This window comes from Hyla sarda, chromosome 4, assembly GCF_029499605.1.
Source record: "Hyla sarda isolate aHylSar1 chromosome 4, aHylSar1.hap1, whole genome shotgun sequence".
Taxonomy (NCBI): domain Eukaryota; kingdom Metazoa; phylum Chordata; class Amphibia; order Anura; family Hylidae; genus Hyla; species Hyla sarda.
This window is the reverse complement of record NC_079192.1, coordinates 53,888,141-53,915,348: the sequence shown is the minus strand read 5'-3', so window position 1 is coordinate 53,915,348 and position 27,208 is coordinate 53,888,141. Positions and strand designations below refer to the sequence as shown.

General features: G+C 49.8%; 2 protein-coding genes across 2 annotated transcripts in view; one reads left to right on the top strand and one right to left on the bottom strand.

Moving 5' to 3' along the window:
* Nucleotides 1–25,400, bottom strand: part of POLB (DNA polymerase beta) — a 43,443-nt gene extending 18,043 nt beyond the window's left edge. Inside the window, exons 1-10 of the mRNA XM_056570971.1 lie at nucleotides 25,195–25,400; nucleotides 23,177–23,234; nucleotides 22,618–22,684; nucleotides 21,854–21,928; nucleotides 21,641–21,699; nucleotides 20,276–20,325; nucleotides 11,849–11,900; nucleotides 10,569–10,623; nucleotides 9,180–9,252; nucleotides 7,607–7,677 (exon numbers count right to left, since the gene is read on the bottom strand). Coding sequence (XP_056426946.1) covers nucleotides 7,607–7,677; nucleotides 9,180–9,252; nucleotides 10,569–10,623; nucleotides 11,849–11,900; nucleotides 20,276–20,325; nucleotides 21,641–21,699; nucleotides 21,854–21,928; nucleotides 22,618–22,684; nucleotides 23,177–23,234; nucleotides 25,195–25,255 — 621 coding nt within the window. The 5' untranslated portion in view covers nucleotides 25,256–25,400. The remainder of the gene's footprint in view (nucleotides 1–7,606; nucleotides 7,678–9,179; nucleotides 9,253–10,568; nucleotides 10,624–11,848; nucleotides 11,901–20,275; nucleotides 20,326–21,640; nucleotides 21,700–21,853; nucleotides 21,929–22,617; nucleotides 22,685–23,176; nucleotides 23,235–25,194) is intronic.
* A 14-nt stretch (nucleotides 25,401–25,414) lies between these two features.
* Nucleotides 25,415–27,208, top strand: part of LOC130367933 (oocyte zinc finger protein XlCOF6-like) — a 107,553-nt gene continuing 105,759 nt past the window's right edge. Inside the window, exon 1 of the mRNA XM_056570957.1 lies at nucleotides 25,415–25,462. The gene's annotated coding sequence lies outside the window, so the exon portion shown is untranslated. The remainder of the gene's footprint in view (nucleotides 25,463–27,208) is intronic.

Here is a 27,208-nt window from a genome sequence, read left to right as displayed (position 1 = left end):
CAGTTATTGCCACTTGACGCAAACTGAGAAAGACAGAACCCTTGAAATTAGAGACCTTGGTTCATCACTTGATATGCGCTAGGGATGTCCCAATACCAATACTGGTATCGGGACAGATACTGGAAAATTGCACGAGTACTTGTACTCATGCAAATGTCCCCGATAAACAATCCAATTGGGACCGGGACACCCCCCTGGCAGGTATCCCTGAGGTGCCTAACTATGCAGCGTACCCAGCTGCTGAGCGTGCGTCATAGCCTGGACCTGGCTAATGCCAAACATCACCTATCGCAGTGATGTCCGGCATTAACCCTAGAGACGTCGCAATCTAAGCTGATCCCAGCATCTAAAAGTCCTGAAGTTAACTGCTGGTTAGCTCAGGAATGCTGATCGAGATCACTGCAGTGAAATCGCGGTGTCCCGATCAGCTGTGAGGACGGCCAGAGGTCCCTTATTGTGCTCCGTGCCGTCCAATCATGGCTCCTTTACTGCAACCATCAATGGTAGGCAGTAGTAAAGGAGCGCAGATAACACTGATCAATGATATCCTATGGCAATCTACAGATTGCATGTAATAATGCCCTACGGGGGCTAAGAAAAAAAAAAATATAAATGTGAATTAAACTTCCCTGATAAAAGCTTGAATCCCCCCCCCCTTCCTTTTAAATAAAATCTTTATTTTTATTAAAAGCCTATATATATATATATATATATATATATATATATATATATATATATATATATATAAATAAATGTATAAATAAATAAAACACCCCTTTGCCCCATTAAAAAAAAAATATATAAAAAAACTGTCACATGACATAGAAAAAAGTATCGGTACTCGTACTCGGTCTTAAAAAGGAGATTTTTGTTTACTTACCGTAAAATCTCTTTCTCGGAGGATCCATTGGGGGAAACAGACCGTGGGTGTATGCTGCTGTCTCTAGGAGGTGTGACACTATGGTAATAAAAAAAGTCCGCTCCTCCCAGCAGGATATACCCGCCTTCAGGCTCTGAGCTAGTCAGTGTAAGTTCCAGAGCAATAGGAGGAGACCAATAGGTCAAGGAAAAACCCAAAACTGTCCGAGAACCAGAAGAAAACACATAACTGAACACACCCTCGGACAGAGAACCAAAAAGGAAAATCCCAAAAAGGGCGGGAGCTTTGTCCCCCAATGTATCCTTCGAGAAATACATTTTACGGTAAGTAAACAAAAATCTCCTTTTCTCTATCGGCTCCATTGGGGGACACAGAGAGTGGGACGTACCAAAGCCGTCCCTTGGGTGGGCAGATAAGTAATCAGGCAGATGGCCGATCCACTGCCACCTGCAACACTTTACGACCCAGACTAGCATCAGCCGATGCGAAAGTATGATCTCGGTAAAACCTCGAGAAAGTGTGCAAAGACGACCAGGTAGCCGCTTTGCAAATCTGCGAGGCCGAGGCTCTATTCTGGAGAGCCCAGGATGCCCCAACAGAACGTGTGGAATGAGCCACAACCCTGAAAGGAGGAATCTTCCCCTTACAGCGATAGGCTTCCGCAATGGCGGACCGAATCCACCGAGAAATGGTGGCCTTGGAAGCAGGTTGTCCCTTGTGACGACCTTCCGTAAGGACGAAAAAGGAATCACACTGACGAAACGAAGAAGTGATGGAGAGATAAGACCGAACAGCCCGAACTACATCCAGCTTGTGTAGTAAGCGCTCCTTAGGATGAGAAGGAGCCGGACAAAAGTACAGGAGGACAATGTCCTCATTGAGATGAAAGGCCGAGACCACCTTAGGCAAAAAGGAAGGATCTGGCCGGAAAACGACCTTGTCCTGGTGGATCACCAGAAACAGAGAACGGCAGGAAAGAGCTGCCAGTTCAGACACCCTCCGGATGGAGGTGATCGCAATAAGAAACGCCACTTTCCAAGAAAGGAGGCTGAGAGACACCTCTCTAAGGGGCTCAAAGGGTGCACCCTGGAGGGCACTCAGCACCAAATTCAAGTCCCAAGGGGGACAAGGTGACCGGTAAGGAGGAACAGCGTGCGCAACTCCTTGCAGGAAGGTCCGGACATGAGAATTAGAAACCAGGGGCCGCTGGAAAAGAACAGTAAGGGCCGAAACCTGACCCTTAAGGGAACTGAGAGACAACCCCAGTTCCAACCCCGACTGCAAATAGGAGAGAAAAAGACGGGGAACCGAAAAGGTCACCGAGGAGAAGTCCTGAGCTTCACACCAACGAAAATAAGACCAAGTACGGTGGTAAATTCTTGCGGCGGAGGGCTTAGGAGCGTTGAGCATGGTGTGAATGACTTGGGAAGAGAACCCGTGGGCCCTCAAAACCGCGGTCTAAACCGCCACGCCGTCAAATGCAGCGACTGTAAATTGGGGTGGCAAAGAGGACCCAGAGAGAGTAGGTCCGGGCGGAGCGGAAGGCGCAGAGGAGCGTCGTCCAGGAGCCTGACTACATCAGCGTACCACGACCTTCGGGGCCAATCTGGAGCTACCAGAATGGTGGGGACGTCCTCTGCCTTGAGCTTCCTCAGCACCCTGGGAAGGAGCGGAAGAGGAGGGAACAGATAAGGTAGGGCAAACCCGCCCAAGGAATCACTATGGCGTCCACGGCCAGAGCCTGAGGGTCCCGGGACTTGGACACAAATGGAAGGATCTTCCGATTGTGCCGGGACGCGAAGAGGTCCACGTCCGGAATGCCCCAGAGGATGCAGAGCTGCGCTAAGACCTCCGGATGAAGAGACCACTCGCCGGGGTCGGGTGAGGACCGACTGAGGAAGTCCGCTTCCCAGTTGAGCCCTCCTGGAATGTGAATCACTGAAATGGCCGGAACCTTGCTCTCCGCCCAGATGAGAATCTTGGTCACCTCGGCCATGGCTGCCGAGCTGCGAGTGCCGCCCTGTCGATTTATGTACGCCACGGCCGTGGCGTTGTCCCACTGAACGCGGACAGGACGGGACTGAAGACGGGACTCCCAATGAAGAAGACAAAGAAGAATCGCACGTAATTCCAATATGTTTATCGGAAGAAGGGTCTCCAGGGGGAGACCAGAGTCCCTGAACCGTCCAATCCCTGAACAAGCCGCCCCCAGCCAGACAGGCTGGCATCCATTGTAACAACCTGCCAGTGAAGGGGAAGAAATGACTGCCCTTGGAGAAGAAGGGGGAGCGGAGCCACCAGAGCAGAGACTGACGGACCCTGCGAGGGAGTAAAATCTGACGATTGAGGGACAGAGGAGACCTGTTCCATGGAGCGAGAATCGCCAGTTGAAGGGGGCGGTAATGAAACTGGGCAAAGGGTACGGCCTCCATAGTTGCCACCATCCGACCCAGGACTTCCATACAAGTGCGGATGGAGACTGACACCTGGGTCCGAAGGGCGCGGACCCCCGACCGGAGCGCCAGACGTTTGTCCGGTGGGAGGCAAATTCGGGCAGAGGCCGTGTCGAAGGGAAGTCCCAAGAAGGTTAGAGACTGGGAAGGACAGAGGACTGACTTGTCCCGGTTGACCAACCACCCGAAGCGATCCAGAGTGTGGAGAGTGACGTCCACATTCTCCAGAGTCTGGGCTCTGGTTGGAGCCTTGATGAGAAGGCCGTCCAGGTAGGGTATCACCGAGACTCCCCTAGACCGTAACAGGCCCATCACTGGCGCATGAATCATCATAAAGACCCGAGGAGCCGTGGCCAAACCAAAGGGGAGGGCTATGAATTGAAAATGCCCCTCCGGAACCGCACAGCGGAGGTACCGATGATGGCCTGGAAATATTGGCACATGGAGGTAGGCATCCTTGATGTCCACCGAAGAAAGAAACTCCCCTTGTTCCAGGGACGCCACCACCAAACGGAGAGATTCCATTCGGAAGTGGCGGATAAGAAGATGACGGTTGAAACGCTTGAGGTCTAGGATTGGTCGCACAGAACCGTCCTTCTTGGGAACCACAAAAAGATTGGAATAGAAACCTCGAAACCGTTCCCCTGGAGGAACGGGAACGATAACCCCTGGAGAAGCAGAGACTGGAGAGCCTGGGGGCCCGGGATAAAAAAAAAAAAGCAAGCCCTCGGAAGGGAGGCAAATTCGATTTGGTAACCGTTGGACACCATGTCCCTGACCCAAGAGTCCTGAATGTGTGAGGTCCCGATGTCTCGAAAAAGTAAGAGACGACCTCCCACCCGAGAAAAAACCGTGGGTGGGGGCCTCACTTCATGCAGAAGTGGGTTTGCGCTTGCCTGATTTGGGCGCAAAACGGCCGGTTGGAGTCCGACTTCCAAGACGGGCGCGCCCGGAACGAGGGAGCCTTCTTGTCCTGCGAAGGCGCCTGCCCGGACCCTTTGCTGGAGCCAAAGGTCAGAAAGGACCGAAAGGAAAAGGACTTCCTTTGGGATGTAGGGCGAGCCTTATTTTGAGGCAACAAGGAACTCATACCTCCCGTCGCCTCAGAGATAATCTCATTAAAGCACTTGCCAAAAAGACGGCCACCTGTAAAAGGAAGCTCAGTGAGAGACCTTATGGAAGCGGCATCCGTATTCCAAGCTTCAAGCCACATAGAGCAGCGGAGAGCCGCTAGGTGACCCACAGCAAAGGCAGAACAACGGGCTGACTGCATGGAAGCTGCACACAGGAAGTCCCCAGCTTTAGAGCATTGGAGATCCAGAGCAGATAGATCCTCTGGGGGGGATCCCGCTAAGATACCCTGATGGAGCTTTTGGCAACACTCCGACAGGGCCTTGGACACCCATGTCGAGGTGAAGATGGGAAGAAGAGAAGAGCCAGCTGCTTCAGAGGCAAACTTTGCTAAGGATTCTACCTTCTTGTCCGTGGGATCCTTGAAGGCAGCGGCATCTGCCAGTGGCAGTGTAGTCGCCTTAGAGATCCGGTAGATTGGTGGATCCACTGAGGGAGGGGAAACCACCTGTGCTTGTCAAATGGATAACGTTCTTGAATCGTCTTGATTCCCGGGAACCTCTTGTCTGGATTTTTCCATGCAGATTCCAGAATGTCGTCAAAGTCAGTGTGAGAGCTGAACCTTTGAGGTGCTGGCTTAGCACGATGAAAGGATACTCCTGGAGTGACATCTGAAGATCCTGGGTCCTCTAAGTGAAAGGTGTCTCTTATGGCTGTCACCAATGAGTCCACCGTTTCAACTGAGTCCGAGCGGTCCTCCGAGTCAGATGCCGGCTCGGAAGCCTCGTCCGCCAGTTCACCAGGAGAATGTGAACGAGTAGAGGCAGTCCTGGAGGGGGGCGACCCTGACCTGGTACGCGATGTTTGTGCCCAGATGACAGGGGGGGGCAGAACCCACGAGGGGAACGCCCACGTCTATCTGAAGACTCAATGGAAGAGTCAGACGAGGCACCCCTAGTACGCTTGTGAGAGCGAGAAGTATGTGGAGATGAGGAGCGGGCCCTCTCAGAGGCCCTGAGCAGGGAAGACCCCTTCAAGGCGGACACCACTTCCCGGGAGGCCTCAGCTACCGAACCACCCAGGGTGGTGGAGCGGCTGAACCCACCGGAACCGAAAGGGCATCAGGGGGTACCAGGGGGAGCAGTGGAGCAGGCAGGGCAAGTGGGCTCGGTAGAGCCAGACATCTTGGCATTACAGTGCTTACAGAAAAAATAAGTCACTGACGTTCCAGGTTTCTGTTTTGAGGGGGGAACAGCTCTGGGTACGGACATAATGAGAAAAGAGACAGGAAATTTCTCACACTAGTCTGTGTCCCCTGGCAGCTGCAGTGAGGAGAACTCGGCTCCGTGCAGCTAGAGTGTAAGAAACAGGCCAGCCAATGGTAGAGGGGGGCGTGCCTGAAGCAGAGGCACTACCTAATTGGCCCCTTCTATCTGAAAATCGCGCCCACGACGCTGATTGGAGGCTACTTCGCGCCTCTGAAGAGCTCCGACAGCCATGTGGGCGGAGCTATAGACAGGCCGAGAAGAAGCTGTAATGGCGCCCACTCCTTGTCCCGAGCGCACACGTCAGCCGCATATGCGCTCGGGGGATAGAGCGGACTGCCAACACGCCAGCAGAGACTGCCGGAGAAAGTGAAAGTAAGCCGGTGCAGATAGCGCCCGGCCCGTACAAGCGCCACGGCTGTCAGCCGCATATAAGGCGCTGCGGTCGTAGTCAAAAGGAACCAACCACACACACACACAGTGAAGTACACAATGTAAAACATACAGTATATGCCCCATAAGATGCCACTGCTCCCCCAGAATAAAAGTCCAGCCCCTGTATAAGCCAGCCCCATAACCTGAAAAGGTGGGCCAAAAACAGGGGGTCTCCAGAGGTTGCAAGTCCGCACCTAAGGAGAAAAAGGGGGAAAGTACTTACCTCAGTCAGAAGAACTTACCTAATGGAGTCTTCAGTGAAGTCTTCAGTCAGCTTTAGTTACCTGCATCACGCCTGGCTGCTATGCGCGAGTGAGGCGAGCAGGGAAATAGGGGGACCCGGACCCATGAGGTACCAACCCAGGCACTGACCGTTGGCGAGGTGGGGTGAACAGCGCATATACGCAGTGTCTGTGCAACCTTACTCGCAATGGGGAAACAGGGAACTGGAGTCCCTGAGTCCCCACCTGAAAACAGGAAAGAAAAAGGAATAAACTAACACGTCCCTATATTAGGAAAATAAAAAATCAGAAGACCTGGTCTGGAGAATCCAGCCCATGTCCACCTCCTTCAGACACTAAGCTTAAACTGATTAGCTCAGAGTCTGAAGGCGGGTATATCCTGCTGCTTTTTTTATTACCATAGTGTCACACCTCCTAGAGACAGCAGCATACACCCACGATCTGTGTCCCCCAATGGAGCCGATAGAGAAAAAATGGTATGGGGACATCCCTAATATGCGCATAGGCTAAGATGTCAACACTCGCCAGCAGAGATTCTGTCAGGCAGCCGCTGCTGAAAATACTTCGGCAGTAGGACGGTGGGGCACTGCGCCGTCTTCACAAACTCGCGGAATTGCGCGCAAAGAATGAACATGTTCTTTCTTTGCGCTGAACCATTTCAGCGGTGGAATTATCCACTGCTGAAATTTCACAGTGTGAACGGGTCTCACGGAAGACCCATTCACACTGATGGTACTGTTCACTGTGCAGAATTCTACTCGTGGAATTCCGTAGTGTGAACGTACCCCAACAACTCAGCGTAACATCAATTTGGTAATGGAACAAGTGTTAAGACCATTTCTACGAAGCGTCCTAGGGGCCGTTTTTCCACAGGACAATTCTAGGCCGCGTGATGCTCGTGCTACTATGAGCAGCCTGCCAACAAGCACCTGGGACCACACCGGTCGGCAATTGCAAAGGGAGATGTCAGCAGTGAATCTTGATGCTGTGTGTGAACAAAGGGGCATTTAGCGTGGCAGGACAGTCCTCAGACAGGCATGTAAGTGTGTCGTTTTACACGTGGCGCTCGTACTCTATACTGAATAAAACAAGATGTTTTGAATGTTTTGTTTCCATTTTTTTTCTACTGTTTCCATATGAATAACATGTGTATCAATCCTGTGATTTCCATAATTTTACGCCTTTTCCATCTTGAGTAGTGTAATACCAGATATACAAACCGGCATAGATAGATAGGGGAGGCAAGTGTCTATTACTGACCTGTTTGGGAGAGTCTGACATGAAGTCTGGGTGAGTTAGTAGAACGTCCATATCCCCACTGGACTCTGCACCTGAAGATGGTGACAAGGAGAGAAAGAAAACAGTGTAGGTTACATATAATGATCCTTTTTCTAGGGGTTACAAAAATGTCATGTTTCCACAGAGCCCCCACTCCAACAGACCCAGCTAGTCATTCATTTGTAAATCTAGCTATGGATATGGATACATGGGGGACATGTATCATTATTTGTGTACGGTAGAAGCAGTTTACCCCTTTTGCCGAATTCTAAATTATGCACAGATGCGCTAAATTTATCAATCAAGCGCAATGCGTTTCATAAATTGCGGGCAAATATAGTAATCTCCTCAATCCACTCTTTGAAAAATGGAATCGATTTAGAGCATCTTGCTACATGCAGTCCAAGATGGCTTATATTTGCGTTAAAAATATGGAGGGGCATTTATGAAAGTTTGCTTAGGTATGCTATTTTTTTTGTTTGTTTTTTTTCACTTCCATTCTGCTTACATGCGACAAATTTACTATATTGTTGTACGCAAAAAAAACACATTTTGCGCAAAAATTTTAACACAAAACAGGGGTAAAATCTTTGATACATGTCCCCCATGAAGTATTTTCTATGTGCACACATAGGGTAAAACTGTGTCAAAATCTGCAGCACATAAAGAGTAAAATACGCACAGGAATTCACTTAAAGGGGTTATCCAGGAAAAAACTTTTTTTATACATATCATCTGGCTCCAGAAAGTTAAACAGATTTGTAAATTACTTCTATTAAAAAATCTTAATCCTTTCAGTACTTATGAGCTGCTGAAGTTGAGTTGTTCTTTTCTGTTTAAGTGCTCTCTGATGACACGTGTCTCGGGAGCTGTCCAGAGTAGCAGCAAATCCCCATAGCAAACCTCTTCTACTCTGTGCAGTTCCCGAGACAAGCAGAGATGTCAGCAGAGAGCACTGTTTCCAGACAGATAAGAACTTACATTTTTTAATAGAAGTAATTTACAAATCTGTTTAACTTTCTGGAGCCAGTTGATCTGAAAAAAATAAAAATAAAAAATAAGTTTTTTCCCTGGAATACCCCATTAATCACCATCTGTGGACCTCCAGATGTTGCAAAACAACAACTCCCAGCATGCCCAGACAGCCGTTGGCTGTCTGGGATTTGTTGCTTTGCAACATCTGGAGGTCCACAGGTTGGGGACCACTGTAGTAAGCCACGCCCAGCCAGCCTGTATGACAACCCTTGTATTCGGTGGAAGGCATTTTGTTTGTTCTCACTAAACTGAACTGCAGAAAAATTACATTCAACAGACAGTGCAGTTTCCAAAAATTCCCTGAAAACAGACAGTAAAATCTAACCACTGGGGTGAACGACTATCAAAACCAAACAGCAGTAAAATAATGGAATATAAGAAAAAGCTACCAAGAAAATGGCGAGCAGCATAGTGCACATCATATGGAGATGTACTCTGAATTCTACAACTGACACGCTGCATTACTGAAATCCTAAGATCTATGACAGGCGGTAACGCCTCAAAATGAGTAAACCAATACCTCGCCTGAAGCTGCCACATACTGTAGCGATGTAGTCTGAATCCAGGCCCTTCACCTTTTCAATGACGATTTCCTGAGGAAACATCAAAGTAAAAAAAAATATTAAATAAATAAAATTAATAAAAAAACAGGAATAGTAAAAACCAGATTTAAGATCCAACTTCTATATTGAGATTTGACCACTTGGCCTTCTCAGGCCAAAAGACTGAGGCTGCACTACTGAGAGAACCTGAATGATTTATCTGCTGATTTGGGGCCACACAAGTTCTCCATGATATGTACAATAGGAGGAGGAGGGGAGGGGGGGGGGGTATTTATCATTTGCGACATTTTAAGTGCACTTATCAAGCGTGCGGTTTCTCCCTTAGGTCTTATCAGTGTAAAATGTCTAACACTGTTGTGTGATGTTTGATCAACCTGCGCATTTACTGCAATGCATTTACAACACCTATTAAGTGGAGTTGTGCAAAAATTATCTGCTTTTTTTTTTTTTTTTTTTTTTTTATAAAAGCTGCATATAATAAATGTGTCTGAAAACCTTACTACACTTAGACCACACCCCTTTTTATATCAAGGCCACACCTCTTTGTCAGAGGCATTGCCAAAACTATCTTATTTAAAAAAAAAAATTTAGTTTTTTTGGGGGGGCATTCAAGTCTTAAAAAGGGGTTATCCAGGAACAAAAACTTTTTTTTGTTTTTGTTTTATTTATCAACTGGCTCCAGATTTACAGATTTGTAAATTACTTCTATTAAAACAATCTTAAGCCTTCCAGTACTTATGAGCTGCTGAAGTTGAATTGTTCTCTTCTGTCTAAGTGCTCTCTGATGACACCTGTCTCGGGAACTGTCCAGAGTAGAAGCAAATCCCCATAGCAAACCTCTTCTACTCTGCGCAGTTCCCGAGACAAGCAGAGATGTCAGCAGAGAGCACTGTTGCCAGACAGAAAAAAGAACAACAAAACTTCAGCAGCTGATAATTATTGGATGGATTAAGATTTTTTTTAATAGAAGTAATTTACAAATCTGTTTAACTTTCTGGAGCCAGTTGATATATAAAAATGTTTTTTTCCTGGAAGACCCCTTTAATAAATCCTCCCCCGACTCTTAATAGGTTAGTGCACAAAGACTGTATATAAAAGGTCACACACTTGGGAACCTGAAATTGCAGCAATCTGTATTGTATTTCAGTTTTCTATATGTTTTGGACACATCACCGTTTTAATAGTGTCTAGAATAAATGGCATGGCTAAGAGAAGTTGTAAAAAATCCCCCATAAAAGGTTGAATTAAAAATTACAAGTTGCTTTAAATGAAGTTGTGTCGGGTGTGGATCAAAGCTATAAACCAGATCTCCAGTGCTTGGTGCAAGTGATAAAACAAGGCCGTACCTGCATCTTCAGCATCTCCTCCCGTGGGATCCTCATCTCAAAATCTTCAAAGTACCTAGAAATAAAATAAGATATGTCACATACATCTTGTATAAAATCGGATCTCTGGAACTATCATCCATACAAACCTATAATACCCCTGTTCTCTTATATCTAAGTAAGTGAATAACGACAAATCTGAATAGCGGTTCCGGATGACATCATAAGTATACAGAGCTGGACTGACCCAGAGTAGTGGAGGACACCCCCCTATCTGGAGGCGACTTTGGGGCCAATCACTAGGGTCTATATCTTATGGCAGTGTGCCTCAAGCTGTTGCAAAAATACAACTCCCATGCTGGCAATTGTAGTTTTGCAACAGCTGGAGGCAGACTGGTTGGGAAACACTGTCTTCTGGGATGATTTATGTATTACCAATAAAGCCTTACTGATGATATTCCGATACTTCAATCCACTGTGTATGTAAATGCTGCACCAGATTGTTATAAAAGCACAAAATGTTAACCTTATTGATTTGGAACATACATCATATGGGCCTAGGTCAGTGTTTCCCCAACCAGTGTGCCTCCAGCTGTTGCAAAACTACAATTCCCAGAATGCCCGGACAGCCAACGGCTGTCCGGGCATGCTGGGAATTGTAGTTTTGCAACAGCTGGAGGCACCCTGGTTGGAAAGCAGTGTCCGGCCTAGGTAAAGGAATATCAAAGGGGTATTCATGGAAAAAAAACTTATATATCTCAACTGGCTCCAGAAAGTTAAACAGATTTGTAAATTACTTCTATTAAAAAAAATCTTAATCCTTCCAATAATTATCAGCTGCTGAAGTTGAGTTCTTTTCTGTCTGGTAACTGCTCTCTGCTGACATCTCTGCTTGTCTCTGGAACTGCACAGAGTAGAAGAGGTTTGCTATGGGGATTTTGCTTCTACTCTGGACAATTTCCGAGACACGTGTCATCAGAGAGCACTTAGACAAAAGAACAACTCAACTTCAGCAGCTCATAAGTACTGAAAGGATTAAGATTTTTTAATAGAAGTAATTTACAAATCTGTTTAATTTTCTGGAGCCAGTTGATTTTATATATATCGTTTTTTCTTGGATAACCCCTTTAAGGAGCTGAAGAAATGCACACATAGAAGGTTCAGTATAGGGCTCATGTGAATGAGGGGCTCAAGCGATGACATGAAGAAGACAACGATGATCATAGATGGCCAACGCTTAGTCACCAGTGTCGGCAACCTGTTGAGATCCCCTGTATAGCGCAGGGAGATCATACACTTACTTTAATCCGATCTTTTGATGATGATTCAGCTTGTGTTCATTGTTTCTCAGATCTAAGAAGAAAATGATAGTAAATGACAGATCTCATCGAATACACTTTCACTCATGTCTGATGCCTGAATAAAAACACACAGCTCCTGAAGAACAGGCCCAGACTCCTGTGGATGTGGTGGCCAGCCGAGGAGTCTAGCGTGATGCAGAGCATTTCTTATAAATTGTGGCAGGTCTCAGGATGAAGACCCAGGGCATTTAAAACTTTTGACATGTCTGGACAACATATAAAAAGTTTTTGTAAATGATAGTAATGCTTTGAATGGGACATCAATGTTGGTCTATTATAAACCTTGCTTTAGAGCAGGGGTCTCAAACTCAAATTATCCGGGGACCACTGGAGGTAGCAGCTGGGTGAGGCAGAGCCGCAGGCGCCCCTTACATATAATGCCCTCATCATGCGCCCCTCCATCATCCACCAGCAACACCCCCCACCAGCAGTAACACCCCCCACCATCCACCAGCAAACCCCCCCATTCCCCCTACCCCGTGTGGTAATAGCATGAGCTGACATGATGGGGGTGCTACTTCTGCGGGTTCCCCACATTAGGTAGGCCGCAGGTTCCCCACATTAAGTAGGCCGCAGGTTCCCCACATTAGGTAGGCCGCAGGTTCCCCACATTAGGTAGGCCGCAGGTTCCCCACATTAGGTAGGCCGCAGGTTCCCCACATTAGGTAGTAGCAGGTTCCCCACATTAAGTAGAAGCAGGTTCCCCACATTAGGTAGTAGCAGGTTCCCCACATTAGGTAGTAGCAGGTTCCCCACATTAGGTAGTAGCAGGTTCCCCACATTAGGTAGCATTGTCGTTTCCCCCCCTCCACCCCCCTACTCACACACACACACAGACACACTTACCTGTCCTGCGCTGCGCTACTCCTCTCCGGCAGCGGCCTGACGAGTGACGTCACTGACGTCCTCCTGTGTGGGTCTGCGGAGGGATGTCACATGCGCGACGTCCCTCATCAGACTCAGACTGGCCAACCGGAGACCGGGAGGAAGGCGGGGTAAGTGAAGCCTTCCGGCATTTAGCGCTGCTTGCCCGAATCAGGGCTAAATGCCTGAAGAAGTTACCTGCCCGGTGCCCGGAGCTGCATGTCCCGGGCGTCGGGCAATACAAATTACACTCACCTGGTGCGGGTCACAAACTTTCGTTCCACGGGCCGCATATGGCCTGCGGGCCGGGAGTTTGGACCCCTGCTTTAGAGATTCTGGACCTAAGTGGGTTATAGATCACCATGCCTCTTTGGTTTTCCACTGACATCATGTATGATATATTAGATTTTGTGATTAGAAATTGGCTGACAACGAATACCTTTCATTTGCTAAAAAAAAAAATTATATGATGTAGATAACATATATATCTATATTTGTATAGATATATACATTGGTTAAAAAGTCGGAATTATTACTTAGCGATAATTCAGGAGTCCATCACGACAGCACCACATGAGATTGCCCCCTATCTGCATAGGAACAGTAAGCACAAGAGAGGATAAAAAACCCTCAACCCTCACAACCCTCCATACTAGGGATCGACCGATATCGTTTTTTTAGGGCTGATACCGATAATCGGTGGAGGTTAGGGCCGATAGCCGATAACTTATACCGATATACCGGTATAAATTATCGGCTATTTAACCCCCCGCGACACCGCTGCAGATCATTGATTTAAAGCGGGCGCTTTAAATCAATGCACTGCAGTGGCTTTTGCGGTGCCATAGGCCGCCGGCGCCACCACCCGCTACTCTCCCCCCTACCTGTCAGGGTGGTCCGGGCCATCCATCGTTCCTGTAGTGTCCGGGGGCGTTCCGGGTGAACCGGTCCGGGCTGTCCTTCTCCGGCGGTCATCTTCTCCACTCCGGGCAGGCTCCAGCCTAGTACGCTGCATAGACGCCGCTGCGCAGTGACGCCCGTGCGCAGCGACGCACCTGACGTCACGGCGTAGCGGCGTCTATGCAGCGTACTAGGCTGGAGCCTGCCCGGAGTGGAGACTATGACCGCCGGAGAAGGACAGCCCAGACCGGTTCACCCTTCACCCGGAACGCCCCCGGACACTACAGGAACGATGGATGGCCCGGACCACCCCCATTACGGGTAAGTTTAATTTTTTTTTATTGACTCGGAGGGTGGGGGAAGGGCCCGACCAGTATAGCGGTATGGGCAAAAATCCATACCGGTATACCGCCCAGCATCACGGTGGGGGGGTGTGACGCGGTGCGGTGGGTCGGGGGGGGGCGGTCGCGGTGCGGCGGGTCGGGGGGAGGATTGGTTTTGCGGTCGCGGTGCGGTGGGGGCAGTGCGGGGCATTATCGTCAAGGTAATTGCCGATACCGATAATGACCAAAATCGTGATTAACGGACGATAATATCGCCCATACCGACAATCGGTCGAACCCTACTCCATACCCCCTGACTGTAGAGAGCAGTTATTAAATATAAAAATACATATATAAAATAAGTGTGGGAATAAATAGGTGCTGTTGTGATGGACTCATGAAAAGTAATAATTCCAACTTTTCACATCGTCCCTCACAACAGCACACAGGGCCGGAGTATTGTGATGTCACGGCTCCGCCCCCCGTGTGATGTCACGCTCCGTCCCCTCAATACAAGCCTATGAGAGGGGGCGTGACAGCCACCACTTTAGGGATTTCTTTACAATAAGAGGAACCTTCATCTTGTTCTATAGGGAGAACTGAGAGGGATCACAGGTCTTCAGTATTTGAGACTGAAGAGTTCTGGAATGACTGACACCAGGTTATGGCTGGTATGCAGGAAGTCACGGACCCCAGCAGGGACATTGCTTTCCTGAAGGTAACAGTTTTCTTTCGCTTTATCTTCTGCTGAATAGAGGATACTTTTTCCACTGGAAGAAAGGTCTTCTGCATCTCTGAATTCAGGATCAAGCCTTGAAATCTCTTGGTTCTGGAAATGTATGATCCAGCCAAAGTCTTGTAGGCATGACACTGCCCACTGGACATACAGAGAGAGGTGATAACAATTGGCAGTAATCAGTAGATCGTCAGGGTAGGGAATGATGGTGATCCCCACTAGTCTCAGGGAGGCTACTACCTCCACCATCATCTTTGTGAATGTCCTCGGTGCCAAGGATATTCCAAAGGAAAGTGCTTTGAATTGGTAATAAGACTTTTTTGTCTAATTGGACTGCAAATCGAAGACGTTTCTGATGAGGCTCGAAGATAGGAAGATGAAAATAAGCGTCTTTTAAGTTGATAGTCGCCATCCAGGAGTCTTTCTGGATTAGTGGACTGGCAGACTTCAACGTTTCCAATTTGAAACTTTTGTATGTAATACATTTGTTTAATCCCTTTAAATTTATAATGGTCCTGAAGGATCCATTGGCCTTTGGAACTAGGAATAGGTTGGAATAATGTCCTAGGCCTCGTTCTTGCAGAGGAACCGGAATAATAGCGCCAAGGATAACAGATCTTTTATACCTGAGCCTTAAATTAGCATCTTTTGATCCTAGCTCTGTAATGCGAGGAGGGAAGAAAACCTTTATTCTGAAGCAGAACTACAGAGAGTTCAGAATAAACAGATGTTCGCCCACTGGCGACAAAATCGAGTGAGTCTCCCCCCCCCCCCCCCACCTGAAGACCATCATTGTTTTTTTAGAAGAAGCGTTTGAGGGAGGGTTGAGCAAGAATTCTCTGCTCTTGCCTCCCTTTGGGTAACTCCATCTACCTGTTTTTCCCTTTCCTTTATACTGCTTGTTTTTGGATAAGGAACAAAAATTCGTTTTTTGTTTGGTAGATTTTTCTTCAAGTAAGACCTTTTTCCTTGTTCCAGAATTTTATCTAAGACTAAGCCAAACACTGTGTTACCTTGGAAAGGAATACCACATAGTTTGCTCTTTGAGGTAGAGTCCCCCTGCCAATTTTTAAGCCATAAGGCTCGCCTGACTGAGTTGGACAGAACAGCCAATCTGGAAGCCATTCTGACCGACTCAGTCTAAGTATCAACTAAGAAAGCTGTAGCAAGTTTTAACATAGGTATTGATGACAATATATCCTCTCTAGAGGTCTTACTAGTAAGATGCTTTTCTAGTTCCTCTAGCCAGATGAACAAGAATCTTGCTTAAGTAGTAGTCCCAACATTGTGGGATTCTTGCTCAGCTCAGATTAACCCCAATTTCCTTAACAATCCGTCCATCTTCCAATCTAAAGGCTCTTTTAGTTGAGAGCTATCCTCAAATGGTAAAGAACTATTCTTAACCAGTTTAGAACTTGTACGTTAATTTCAGGAATATCGTTCCATAACTTTATATCCTCCTCATTAAATGGAAATCTGAAACGGAAATCCTTGGAAAGCAACAGTTGTTTTTTTAGGTTTCAATCCCGCAAACATGAGATCTTGGATGGAAGTGGATTCTGTGGTTTCAGGAATGTTCATAGCATTTCTGACAGCATTAAACCAGAATTTCCGAGTCCTCAGAGGAGAAATAATATCTCTCGTCATTCCTGGGTACAAGGTTTAATAACTTCACCTTCCTCTTGAGAATTGGAACCCAAAGAAATTATATCTACTTCAGAATCTGAGTCAGAATTTACAAACACAGTGGTTTTCCATCTTTTTAAAGGAGGAGGATCAGAAAATGAAGGAAGATCCAAAATATGGGAGGGATCAACCGGTGGAGATAATCTGAGTTTTAGGCAGAGCCGCAGCAACAGAGGTTTGAACTTCAGATTTTATAATAGAACAAAGTTCCTCCAAAAAAGACGGGGATTCCTGCTGAATTATCTTATCCATACAGGCTTTACATAAGGGCTTATTATATCCTTCATGCAGTATAACAGCACAAACCCCACATTTCTATGTTTAATTTTAGGTTCTTTATCCTTAGATTTCTTTGGGGCCTCCTTGTCTCCATGCAAGGAGAGAAGGGAATCCATAAGAACAGGGAATTATAAAATACAATTCCTCTCCTCCCTTCCCCAAAAAGAAAGCGAACAGCTACTTACTGGGTTGCTGAGTCCTGTGCGCTCCAAAGATGCAGATCGGGCAGAGACCAAACTATCCACGGTGATCCAGAGGATGTTGGATCAACATGGGTTTCCTTATATGTCCCAGGGTTTGAATTTGGAGCCCACCTCCCGAAATCCAAATTCCAGCTTCTTCCGGTGGGTGCCCCGATCTTGGAGGCGGGACTTCAGGTCTCCGGTCAATCACAGAGGACGTACGCGTGTGACGTCACCTACACTCGTGCAACGTCCCCGCCGGCAGAACCAGGAAGCGACCAGGGGAACCAGGGCACCCGCGGCCGGGCAGCTGAATTAGGTCCCCTGTATAAACTTCTGGATCGCTGCATGGGAACCGGGACCAGGAGGCACCAGTAGAAACAGGCCGTGACCCGGTACGGGATAATGGAGAGGGAGGCCAAAAGCGACCGACTCATCCCGCCTGTGCTCCACCACCTACAGCCCGCAAAAAAAAAAAAACAGGTACAGACCTCTCTGCACCCCTGCTCCATAGGAACAGGAAACACTGAGGGGATATGGAGGGAGGGGCCTTTTAACCTCTCTTGTGCTTCCTGTTCGATAGCGGGCAATCTCATGTGGTGCTCTTGTGAGGGATGATCTGAAAATGTGTATATTTTTGGCCCAAAAAAAATAAAAATTGCTGTCTCGTCCCTGCAGCTATTTGGTGTGTCTTTGTGTAGAAACAAAATAAAGTAAGTGTGGGCGGACACGCGGGGGGGCTCTGTACACCGACGACACGCGGGGGGGCTCTGTACACCGACGACACGCGGGGGTGGCTCTGTACACCGACGACACGCGGGGGGGGGGCTCTGTACACCGACGACACGCGGGGGGGGGGCTCTGTACACCGACGACACGCGGGGGGGGGGCTCTGTACACCGACGACACGCGGGGGGGTGCTCTGTACACCGACGACACGCGGGGGGGGGCTCTGTACACCGACGACACGCGGGGGGGGGGCTCTGTACACCGACGACACCCGGGGGGGGGGGGGGGCTCTGTACACCGACGACACGCGGGGGGGGGGCTCTGTACACCGACGACACGCGGGGGGGCTCTGTACACCGACGACACGCGGGGGGGGGGGGCTCTGTACACCGACGACACGCGGGGGGGCTCTGTACACCGACGACACGCGGGGGGGGGGGCTCTGTACACCGACGACACGCGGGGGGGGGGCTCTGTACAGCGACGACACGCGGGGGGGGGCTCTGTACACCGACGACACGCGGGGGGGGGGGGGGGGGGGGGCTCTGTACACCGACGACACGCGGGGGGGGGGGGGGTGGTGGGGGGTTATGGCTCTGTACACCGACGACACGCGGGGGGGGGGGCGGGGGTCTCTGTACACCGACGACACGCGGGGGGGGGGCTCTGTACACCGACGACACGCGGGGGGGGGGGCTCTGTACACCGACGACACGCGGGGGGGGGGGCTCTGTACACCGACGACACGCGGGGGGGGGGGCTCTGTACACCGACGACACGCGGGGGGGGGGCTCTGTACACCGACGACACGCGGGGGGGGCTCTGTACACCGACGACACGCGGGGGGGGGGGGGCTCTGTACACCGACGACACGCGGGGGGGGGGGGGCTCTGTACACCGACGACACGCGGGGGGGGGGGGCTGGGCTCTGTACACCGACGACACGCGGGGGGGGGCTCTGTACACCGACGACACGCGGGGGGGGGGGGGGGGCCTCTGTACACCGACGACACGCGGGGGGGGGGGGCTCTGTACACCGACGACACGCGGGGGGGGGGGGGGCTCTGTACACCGACGACACGCGGGGGGGGGCTCTGTACACCGACGACACGCGGGGGGGGGGCTCTGTACACCGACGACACGCGGGGGGGCTCTGTACACCGACGACACGCGGCGGGGGGGGGGGGCTCTGTACACCGACGACACGCGGGGGGGGGGGGGGGCTCTGTACACCGACGACACGCGGGGGGGCTCTGTACACCGACGACACGCGGGGGGGGGGGGGCTCTGTACACCGTCGACACGCCGGGGGGGGGGGGGGCTCTGTACACCGACGACACGCCGGGGGGGGGGCTCTGTACACCGACGACACGCGGGGGGGGGGGGGGCTCTGTACACCGACGACATGCCGGGGGGGGGGGCTCTGTACACCGACGACACGCGGGGGGGCTCTGTACACCGACGACACGCGGGGGGGGGGGTGGGGGGCTTGGGGCTCTGTACACCGACGACACGCGGGGGGGGGGGGGGGGGCTCTGTACACCGACGACACGCGGGGGGGGGGCTCTGTACACCGACGACACGCGGGGGGGGGGCTCTGTACACCGACGACACGCGGGGGGGGGGGCTCTGTACACCGACGACACGCGGGGGGGGGGGGCTCTGTACACCGACGACACGCGGGGGGGGGGGGCTCTGTACACCGACGACACGCGGGGGGGGGGGCTCTGTACACCGACGACACGCGGGGGGGGGGGCTCTGTACACCGACGACACGCGGGGGGGGGGGCTCTGTACACCGACGACACGCGGGGGGGGGGGGCTCTGTACACCGACGACACGCGGGGGGGGGGGGCTCTGTACACCGACGACACGCAGGGGGGCTCTGTACACCGACGACACGCAGGGGGGCTCTGTACACCGACGACACGCAGGGGGGCTCTGTACACCGACGACACGCAGGGGGGCTCTGTACACCGACGACACGCAGGGGGGCTCTGTACACCGACGACACGCAGGGGGGCTCTGTACACCGACGACACGCAGGGGGGCTCTGTACACCGACGACACGCAGGGGGGCTCTGTACACCGACGACACGCAGGGGGGCTCTGTACACCGACGACACGCAGGGGGGCTCTGTACACCGACGACACGCAGGGGGGCTCTGTACACCGACGACACGCAGGGGGGCTCTGTACACCGACGACACGCAGGGGGGCTCTGTACACCGACGACACGCAGGGGGGCTCTGTACACCGACGACACGCAGGGGGGCTCTGTACACCGACGACACGCAGGGGGCTCTGTACACCGACGACACGCAGGGGGCTCTGTACACCGACGACACGCAGGGGGGCTCTGTACACCGACGACACGCAGGGGGGCTCTGTACACCGACGACACGCAGGGGGGCTCTGTACACCGACGACACGCAGGGGGGCTCTGTACACCGACGACACGCAGGGGGGCTCTGTACACTGACGACACGCAGGGGGGCTCTGTACACTGACGACACGCAGGGGGGCTCTGTACACTGACGACAGGCTGAGTTATATAAAAAGTTTTGGCAAATGAAAGGTACACTTAAAAAAAAAAAAAAATTTTATAAATAAAATCACTAAACGAAAGTAAAGAAGCACAGAAAGAAATACTAAATGTGAACATTACCATCTAAAGTCTTGATCCCTTCTTCTACCAGCTTTCGAGCAGCCGCCGGCCTGTAACATGAAGCAATCTGTCAGGTCAGATACAGCTAAAAACAGTGGTAATAGCCTACATTAGAGATGAGCGAACTTACAGTAAACTCGATTTGTGACGAACTTCTCGGCTCGGCAGTTGATGCTTTTTCTGCATAAATTAGTTCAGCTTTCAGGTGCTCCCGTGGGTTGGAAAAGCTGGATACAGTCCTAGGAGACTCTTTCCTAGGACTGTATCCACCTTTTCCAGCCCACCGGAGCACCTGAAGGCTGAACTAATTTACGCAGGATAAGTGTTCAACTGCCGAGCCGAGAAGTTCATGACGAATTGAATTTACTGTAAGTTCGCTCATCTCTAGCCTACAACTTAGGTTGTATTTATATGGTATGCCTAGTGCAGAGGCCTAGGGAGGCAGGGCATGATCCAGGGATGCACAGAATACCAAAGAGAACCCCTGTGTTATATAACACTATCTCAGGCCCTGCATTAGGCATTATACAGTATCCGTTGTGCTTTGAGTGTTCATTCAGAGGGGTTGTCTCTTAAATCAGAGACTTTTTCCTCTTTTTAACATCTGGATATGTTTACAAGGCATTTGGAAAGGGAGTGTGAATCTATTTAAATAAAAAGGAAAAATGGCTGTATTGGAATCAGAAAAAAAAAAACATTATTGATTTTATTCAGATTGTCTCATTATAATCCAAAAACAGGAAAAAAGTTAATTCATTGGTTTGCAAATATAGTTTAATAAGATGTCCCGATATAGTGTCATTCTGAAAGCTTCAGCCCCAGGACTATGGTCAGCGAATACTATGAATGTCTGGCATGTAATATTGATCATGCATAAGCTCCTAAAGATGGTCTTTGCAGTCACCCAATTCTGGGAAAGGCACCATGCCCAGCTAGGTTTGTCTGTGACTTCAGCAGAACTAGGCTACAAATAAAAGTCAAAACTTGAGCAGCACAATATAAGTAAAGCAATGTTGTCCTGAATCTCGCTGCACTTTCATCAAAGCATTATCATTTTTTAAAAGGGGTACTCTGGCTTTATGCATCTTATCCCCTATCCATAGACATGAATGGGGGAGGGGGTGTGGCGTGACATTAGGGGGCGTGGCCTTGACATCACGTACCCATCTCAGAGGCAGTGCCCGGCACAGAATATCGGGGCCTGAGCCGAGATCGCGGGGGTCGCCAGCAGCGGCCCTGCGATCATACATCTTATAAGATAAGATGTATAAAGCAGGAATACCCCTTTAAATGTGCTAGGTCTCCTTTATTTTATCTCCCTTCTCACCTCTGAGGTCAAACTACATCAGGCAGATCGTGACTTACCCTATCCCAGTGACCCGTGTTAGAAAATTGATGGAAGAGCTGGTGTCATCTTGGCGAATCTACAGACAGCAGAAAAGAAAAGCGTCAGCCTGACATACTCACATAACATCACATTAAAGCACAGGGATGGACAATCACAGACATAAAACAAAAGATTTGGCATCCACAGTAACATAAATAAGTTCCGGGAACCTGATCAAGAAAATTTCTGACCTTTTCAAGTTTTCGTAATTTACCAGTGGCCAAAAACTCATCGATTTTCTCAGCTATCTTCGCACCGACGCCATCCTAAAGAAAAGAAAGACACATGGATTACAATGATGAAACGACAATTATGCTTCATTAACAAACATGTCCAACAACTGATCTGCTTATAGTGTGTCGCCCCCCCCCCCCCCTCCCGCATCCTACTGAAAGTGACCAAGGGGAGGGGGGCTGGAGGGTGGGGTAACACATACATAGGGGGAGATTTATCAAAACCTGTCCAGAGGAAAAGTTGCCCATAGCAACCAATCAGATCGCTTCTTTCATTTTGCAGAGGCCTTGTTGAAAATGAAAGAAGCAAGCTGATTGGTTGCTATGAGCAACTGGGCAACTTTTCCTCTGGACAGGTTTTGATAAATCTCCCCCATAGAGCATAAACATCTGGGGGAGATTTATCAAAACCTGTGCAGAGGGAAAGCTGATTTGTTGCCCATAGCAACCAATCAGATCACTTCTTTCATTTTTAACAAGGCTTCTGAAAAATGCGATCTGATTGGCTGCCATGGACACTTGCGCCACTCTCCCTATAAACAGGTATTATTAATTTCCACTCCAGGGGGGAGATTTATTATCTGTAACACACACACACATATTATATATATATATATATATATATATATATATATATATATATATATATATATATATATATGTGCAGATATTTCCCATAGTGCGTGTTACAGCCCGGCTGCATCATTGACTCTTGTCCTCACCAGTTTCTTGGCTTCTGTTCCACTTTTGATCTTTGTAGGGTACTTGGAAATTACAGAGGCGGCTTTCCTGCAACGTGAAATGGGAGAAATCACATTATTGGTTAGTCTTCATTAACATTGATGTAAATCTATAGAAAGGAAATTCCGCAAAATTTACTGCACATTATGGGCAACGGGATTCTGCTGTCCCATTTACAAAACGGAATTTCCGCATTACGGATGCCACAAAATTTAAAGATAGGTCTTAAAATGTTGGGAATTCCATTTAGAGCCTCATTGAAGTTACTGGGACTCTGAATTGGAGCAGAATCTGTGTTTTAAAAACACAGTAATTCTGCTTAAGTTCTGTGCAAAATCTGCATGGAATTTGAGCAAAAAAGCCCAAATTCCGCCGTGTGAACATAACCTAAGGCGCATTCACACCTCGTTTTCAGCCTACGATTCACACCTCGTTTTCAGCCTACGATCCGGCTGGGAGAGGGGAAAAAACGGGCTCATTTTTTACACATATCCGGTTTCCTGACCGGATATGGGTTTAGTGTTTAGTGTTTGCACTGACCTGTAGGCATTGTACTTGTGGATGGCTCTGTTCACATTTCTCTCATAATTGGCCAATTCTGAAGAAAAAGAAAAAATATACAAAATTATTAACATTATAGTTTGAAAGTATCACTGTCATTATAACAAAAATATATGAAGCTATACATAGGGAAGACACATATTAGTGTAAATCCAGTCTAACCAGCAAACTGATGTTACTGAATCCAATGGAAATGCTGGTGGTCTCTAACCCGTAGCTTTCTAGCTGTTGTGAATTGCAACACCACACAAATAGCCCTCAGCTAAAGCCACAATTTCAATAAGGGGCAGTAGGCTCCTATGCTCCCTCTAGTGGTCAGGCATTGTGGTAGACATGGAGCCATGATGCTGGTGTGTACAGTCCAGTCCTGCTTCCCAGTATCACTATTTGGGCAATGAATTTTATACTCAGGTTCCACATCAGAGTACAACGTCTTTGCATAAGGCTGCACACAAAAATGCACAGTAGTACAGTAAACCTCTACAGGATAACAATATGGCAGGATGGGAATCTCTACAAGACAACAATATGGAGGTATGGAAACCTCTACAGTAGTGTTTCTTAAATTTGTGCCTGTTCAGCTCTTGCAAAACTACAACTCCCAACATGCCCGGACAGCCAGTGTGCTGAATTTTTCCTCAAGATGTGTCACTTCTGGTCAGCTGACATCTCGAGAAATTTTAGAAGACGGCTGTGTCCCTATCATCCAGCCTCAGTCCTTTCCCTGCCATTTGCTCAGCCGTGTCAGATGCCCAACAGCCTCAGCACTCTTCCTTACACGCTCAGCCTGAGGGGCGGGCACAGCAGAGCCCAACGTAGAGGGGGCGGGCACAGCAGAGCCCAGCGTACAGAGGGGCGGGCACAGCAGAGCCCAGCGTACAGAGGGGGGGGGGGGCACAGCAGAGAGCCCAGTGTACAGAGGGGCGGGCACAGCAGAGAGCCCAGCGTACAGGGGGGCGGGCACAGCAGAGCGCCCAGCGTACAGGGGGGCAGGCACAGCAGAGAGCCCAGCGTACAGAGGGGTGGGCACAGCAGAGCCCAGCGTACAGAGGGGCGGGCACAGCAGAGCCCAGCGTACAGAGGGGCGGGCACAGCAGAGCCCAGCGTACAGAGGGGCGGGCACAGCAGAGAGCCCAGTGTACAGAGGGGCGGGCACAGCAGAGAGCCCAGTGTACAGAGGGGCGGGCACAGCAGAGCCTAGCGTACAGAGGGGCGGGCACAGCAGAGAGCCCAGTGTACAGAGGGGCGGGCACAGCAGAGAGCCCAGCGTACAGAGGGGCGGGCACAGCAGAGAGCCCAGCGTACAGAGGGGCGGGCACAGCAGAGCCTAGCGTACAGAGGGGCGGGCACAGCAGAGCCTAGCGTACAGAGGGGCGGGCACAGCAGAGCCTAGCGTACAGAGGGGCGGGCACAGCAGAGAGCCCAGTGTACAGAGGGGCGGGCACAGCAGAGAGCCCAGCGTACAGAGGGGCGGGCACAGCAGAGCCCAGCGTACAGAGGGGCGGGCACAGCAGAGAGCCCAGCATACAGAGGGGCGGGCACAGCAGAGCCCAGCGTACAGAGGGGCGGGCACAGCAGAGAGCCCAGCGTACAGAGGGGCGGGCACAGCAGAGAGCCCAGCGTACAGAGGGGCGGGCACAGCAGAGAGCCCAGCGTACAGAGGGGCGGGCACAGCAGAGAGCCCAGTGTACAGAGGGGCGGGCACAGCAGAGAGCCCAGTGTACAGAGGGGCGGGCACAGCAGAGAGCCCAGCGTACAGAGGAATATTTCATAACGCCATCTATCTGGGAATGATGGGAGATGTAGTTCTGTAATAGCTGACGAGACACAGGCTGGAGACTCCTATAGGTAACACTATGGTTGTACACTGTGGAAAAAGCTGTAATATAAACATGTACAGATGTAACACACTACACGTGAACCCTCGGTATACACCATATATAACACACAATGAGCCGCTCCCCGGTGTCCCTGTGGCCGTCCCCCGGCTCTCTCACCGGTCAGGAAGTCCGTTATCCCCTCGTTCAGAGACTCCTGCGGGGCTTTCCTTTTGCTCATTTTTCAGCCGGGTAAAGGCAGCTCTGCACCGGCGATGATGATCACTCGAGGCCGGGGCTTCAGATCTCCATTCAGGCCGCCATACACCTTGCAACGTCACCAGAGTGCGTCGTCTGACGCGCTGACGTCACACCATCAAGCGCAGCGTCGTCCTGGAGACTGCTGTGTGTGGAGGGCGCAGGCCTACGGTGGCCGGGAGGTCACATGGTAGCTGTATAATGGGAGGGCTTAGATTTGCTGTGGTTCCTGGAGAGAAGAATGGTGAAGTCTTCAGATTCTAACCTTCAGAAAGTGTTTTCCAACCAGAGTGCCTCCAGCTGTTGCAAAACTACAACTTTGGCTGTCTGGGCATGCTGGGAGTTTTAGTTTTGCAACAGCTGGAGGCACCCTGCTTAGAAAACACTGTATTAAGATATTGTCACATGACCGAGTTAATTCTTAATAGATCTGAAACGGATGTTAACGTGAGTCGATGGTCCGTTATAATATTTTTTAAAATGTCAAAATTAAATATAAAATTTGTAGCCATTAATATCCGTTTAAACATCAGTTTATCACCATTGATGTCAGTTATAGTTTTAACCATTTTCATTCTGTTTTTCTTTTTTTTCTGAGCATGCTCAGTAGCAATAACGGATGTAAAAATAACGGATATTACTTACGTATACCTCCCAGCTGTCCCAGATCCTGCGGGGCATTCCTGTTTTTGGGGTCATGTCCCGACCCCTCTTGTCCCATCTTTAATTAAAGGGGTATTCCAGGAAAAAACTTTTTTTTTATATCAACTGGCTCCAGAAAGTTAAACAGATTTGTAAATTACTTCTATTAAAAAATCTTAATTCTTTCAATAATTATCAGCTGCTGATGTTGAGTTGTTATTTTTTGTCTGACAACAGTGCTCTATGCTGACATCTCTGCTTGTCTCGGGAACTGCACAGAGTAGAAGAGGTTTGCTATGGGGATTTGCTTCTAAACTGGGCGGTTCCCGAGACACTTATCATCAGGGAGCACTTAGACAGAAAAGAACAACTCAACTTTAGCAGCTCATAAGTACTGAAAGGATTAAGATTTTTTAATAGAAGTAATTTACAAATCTGTTTAACTTCTGGAGCCAGTTGATATATTTATATATATATATATATATATATATATATAAGTTTTTTCCTGGATAACCCCTTTAAAACTGGGAAGCACCGCTGCTGCTGCAAGGAGAAACCAGTAGCCTACTTACAGCCGATGGCCGACAGGGGTCCGTGGGGCGGGCAGCCACTGCCACTTTAAAGGGATACTCCAGCGCTAAACATCTCATCCCCTATCAAAAGGAGAAGGGATAAGATGGTTGATCACGGGGATCCCGGCGTGGTGGCTGTCATGCCCCCTCCCATAGACTTGCATTGAGGGGGCAGGGTGTGATGTCACGAGGGGGCGGAGCAGTGACATCATGATACTCCATCCCCTGCGACGCCAGTCATCAGCCACAGAGTGATCCTTGCTCTGTGCAGCTGAAAAACGGGGGGTGCTGCAGGAGAGATCGTGGGGGTCCCCAGCAGCAGGATCCCCGCAATCTAACATCTTATCCCCTATCCATTTAATAGGGGATGAGATGTTTAGCACCAGAGTACCCCTTTAAGAGAGCAGTGGCTGCCTGGAGATATTGTAGCGGGACGTGCCGCGCACAGGCATGTCTGGTGGTACGTCACTAGTGAAGAAGAGTCTGGCGGGCCCGGCCACAGCTTCTGCCGCAGGTAACTTCAGCTTCTGTGCTCCACTGCTCCTTCGGTCGGGGGGCCTAGTGCTTAGGGCTATGGAGGTCCATGGAGGACGGCTACATACAGAGCAGCTACAACCTACAGGTGAGGGGGCAACTATCTACAGGGGGACTGCAGAGAGGGGGCAAATATCTACAGGGGACTACTACCCACAGGGGGGCAACTATTTACAGGTGACTGCTAC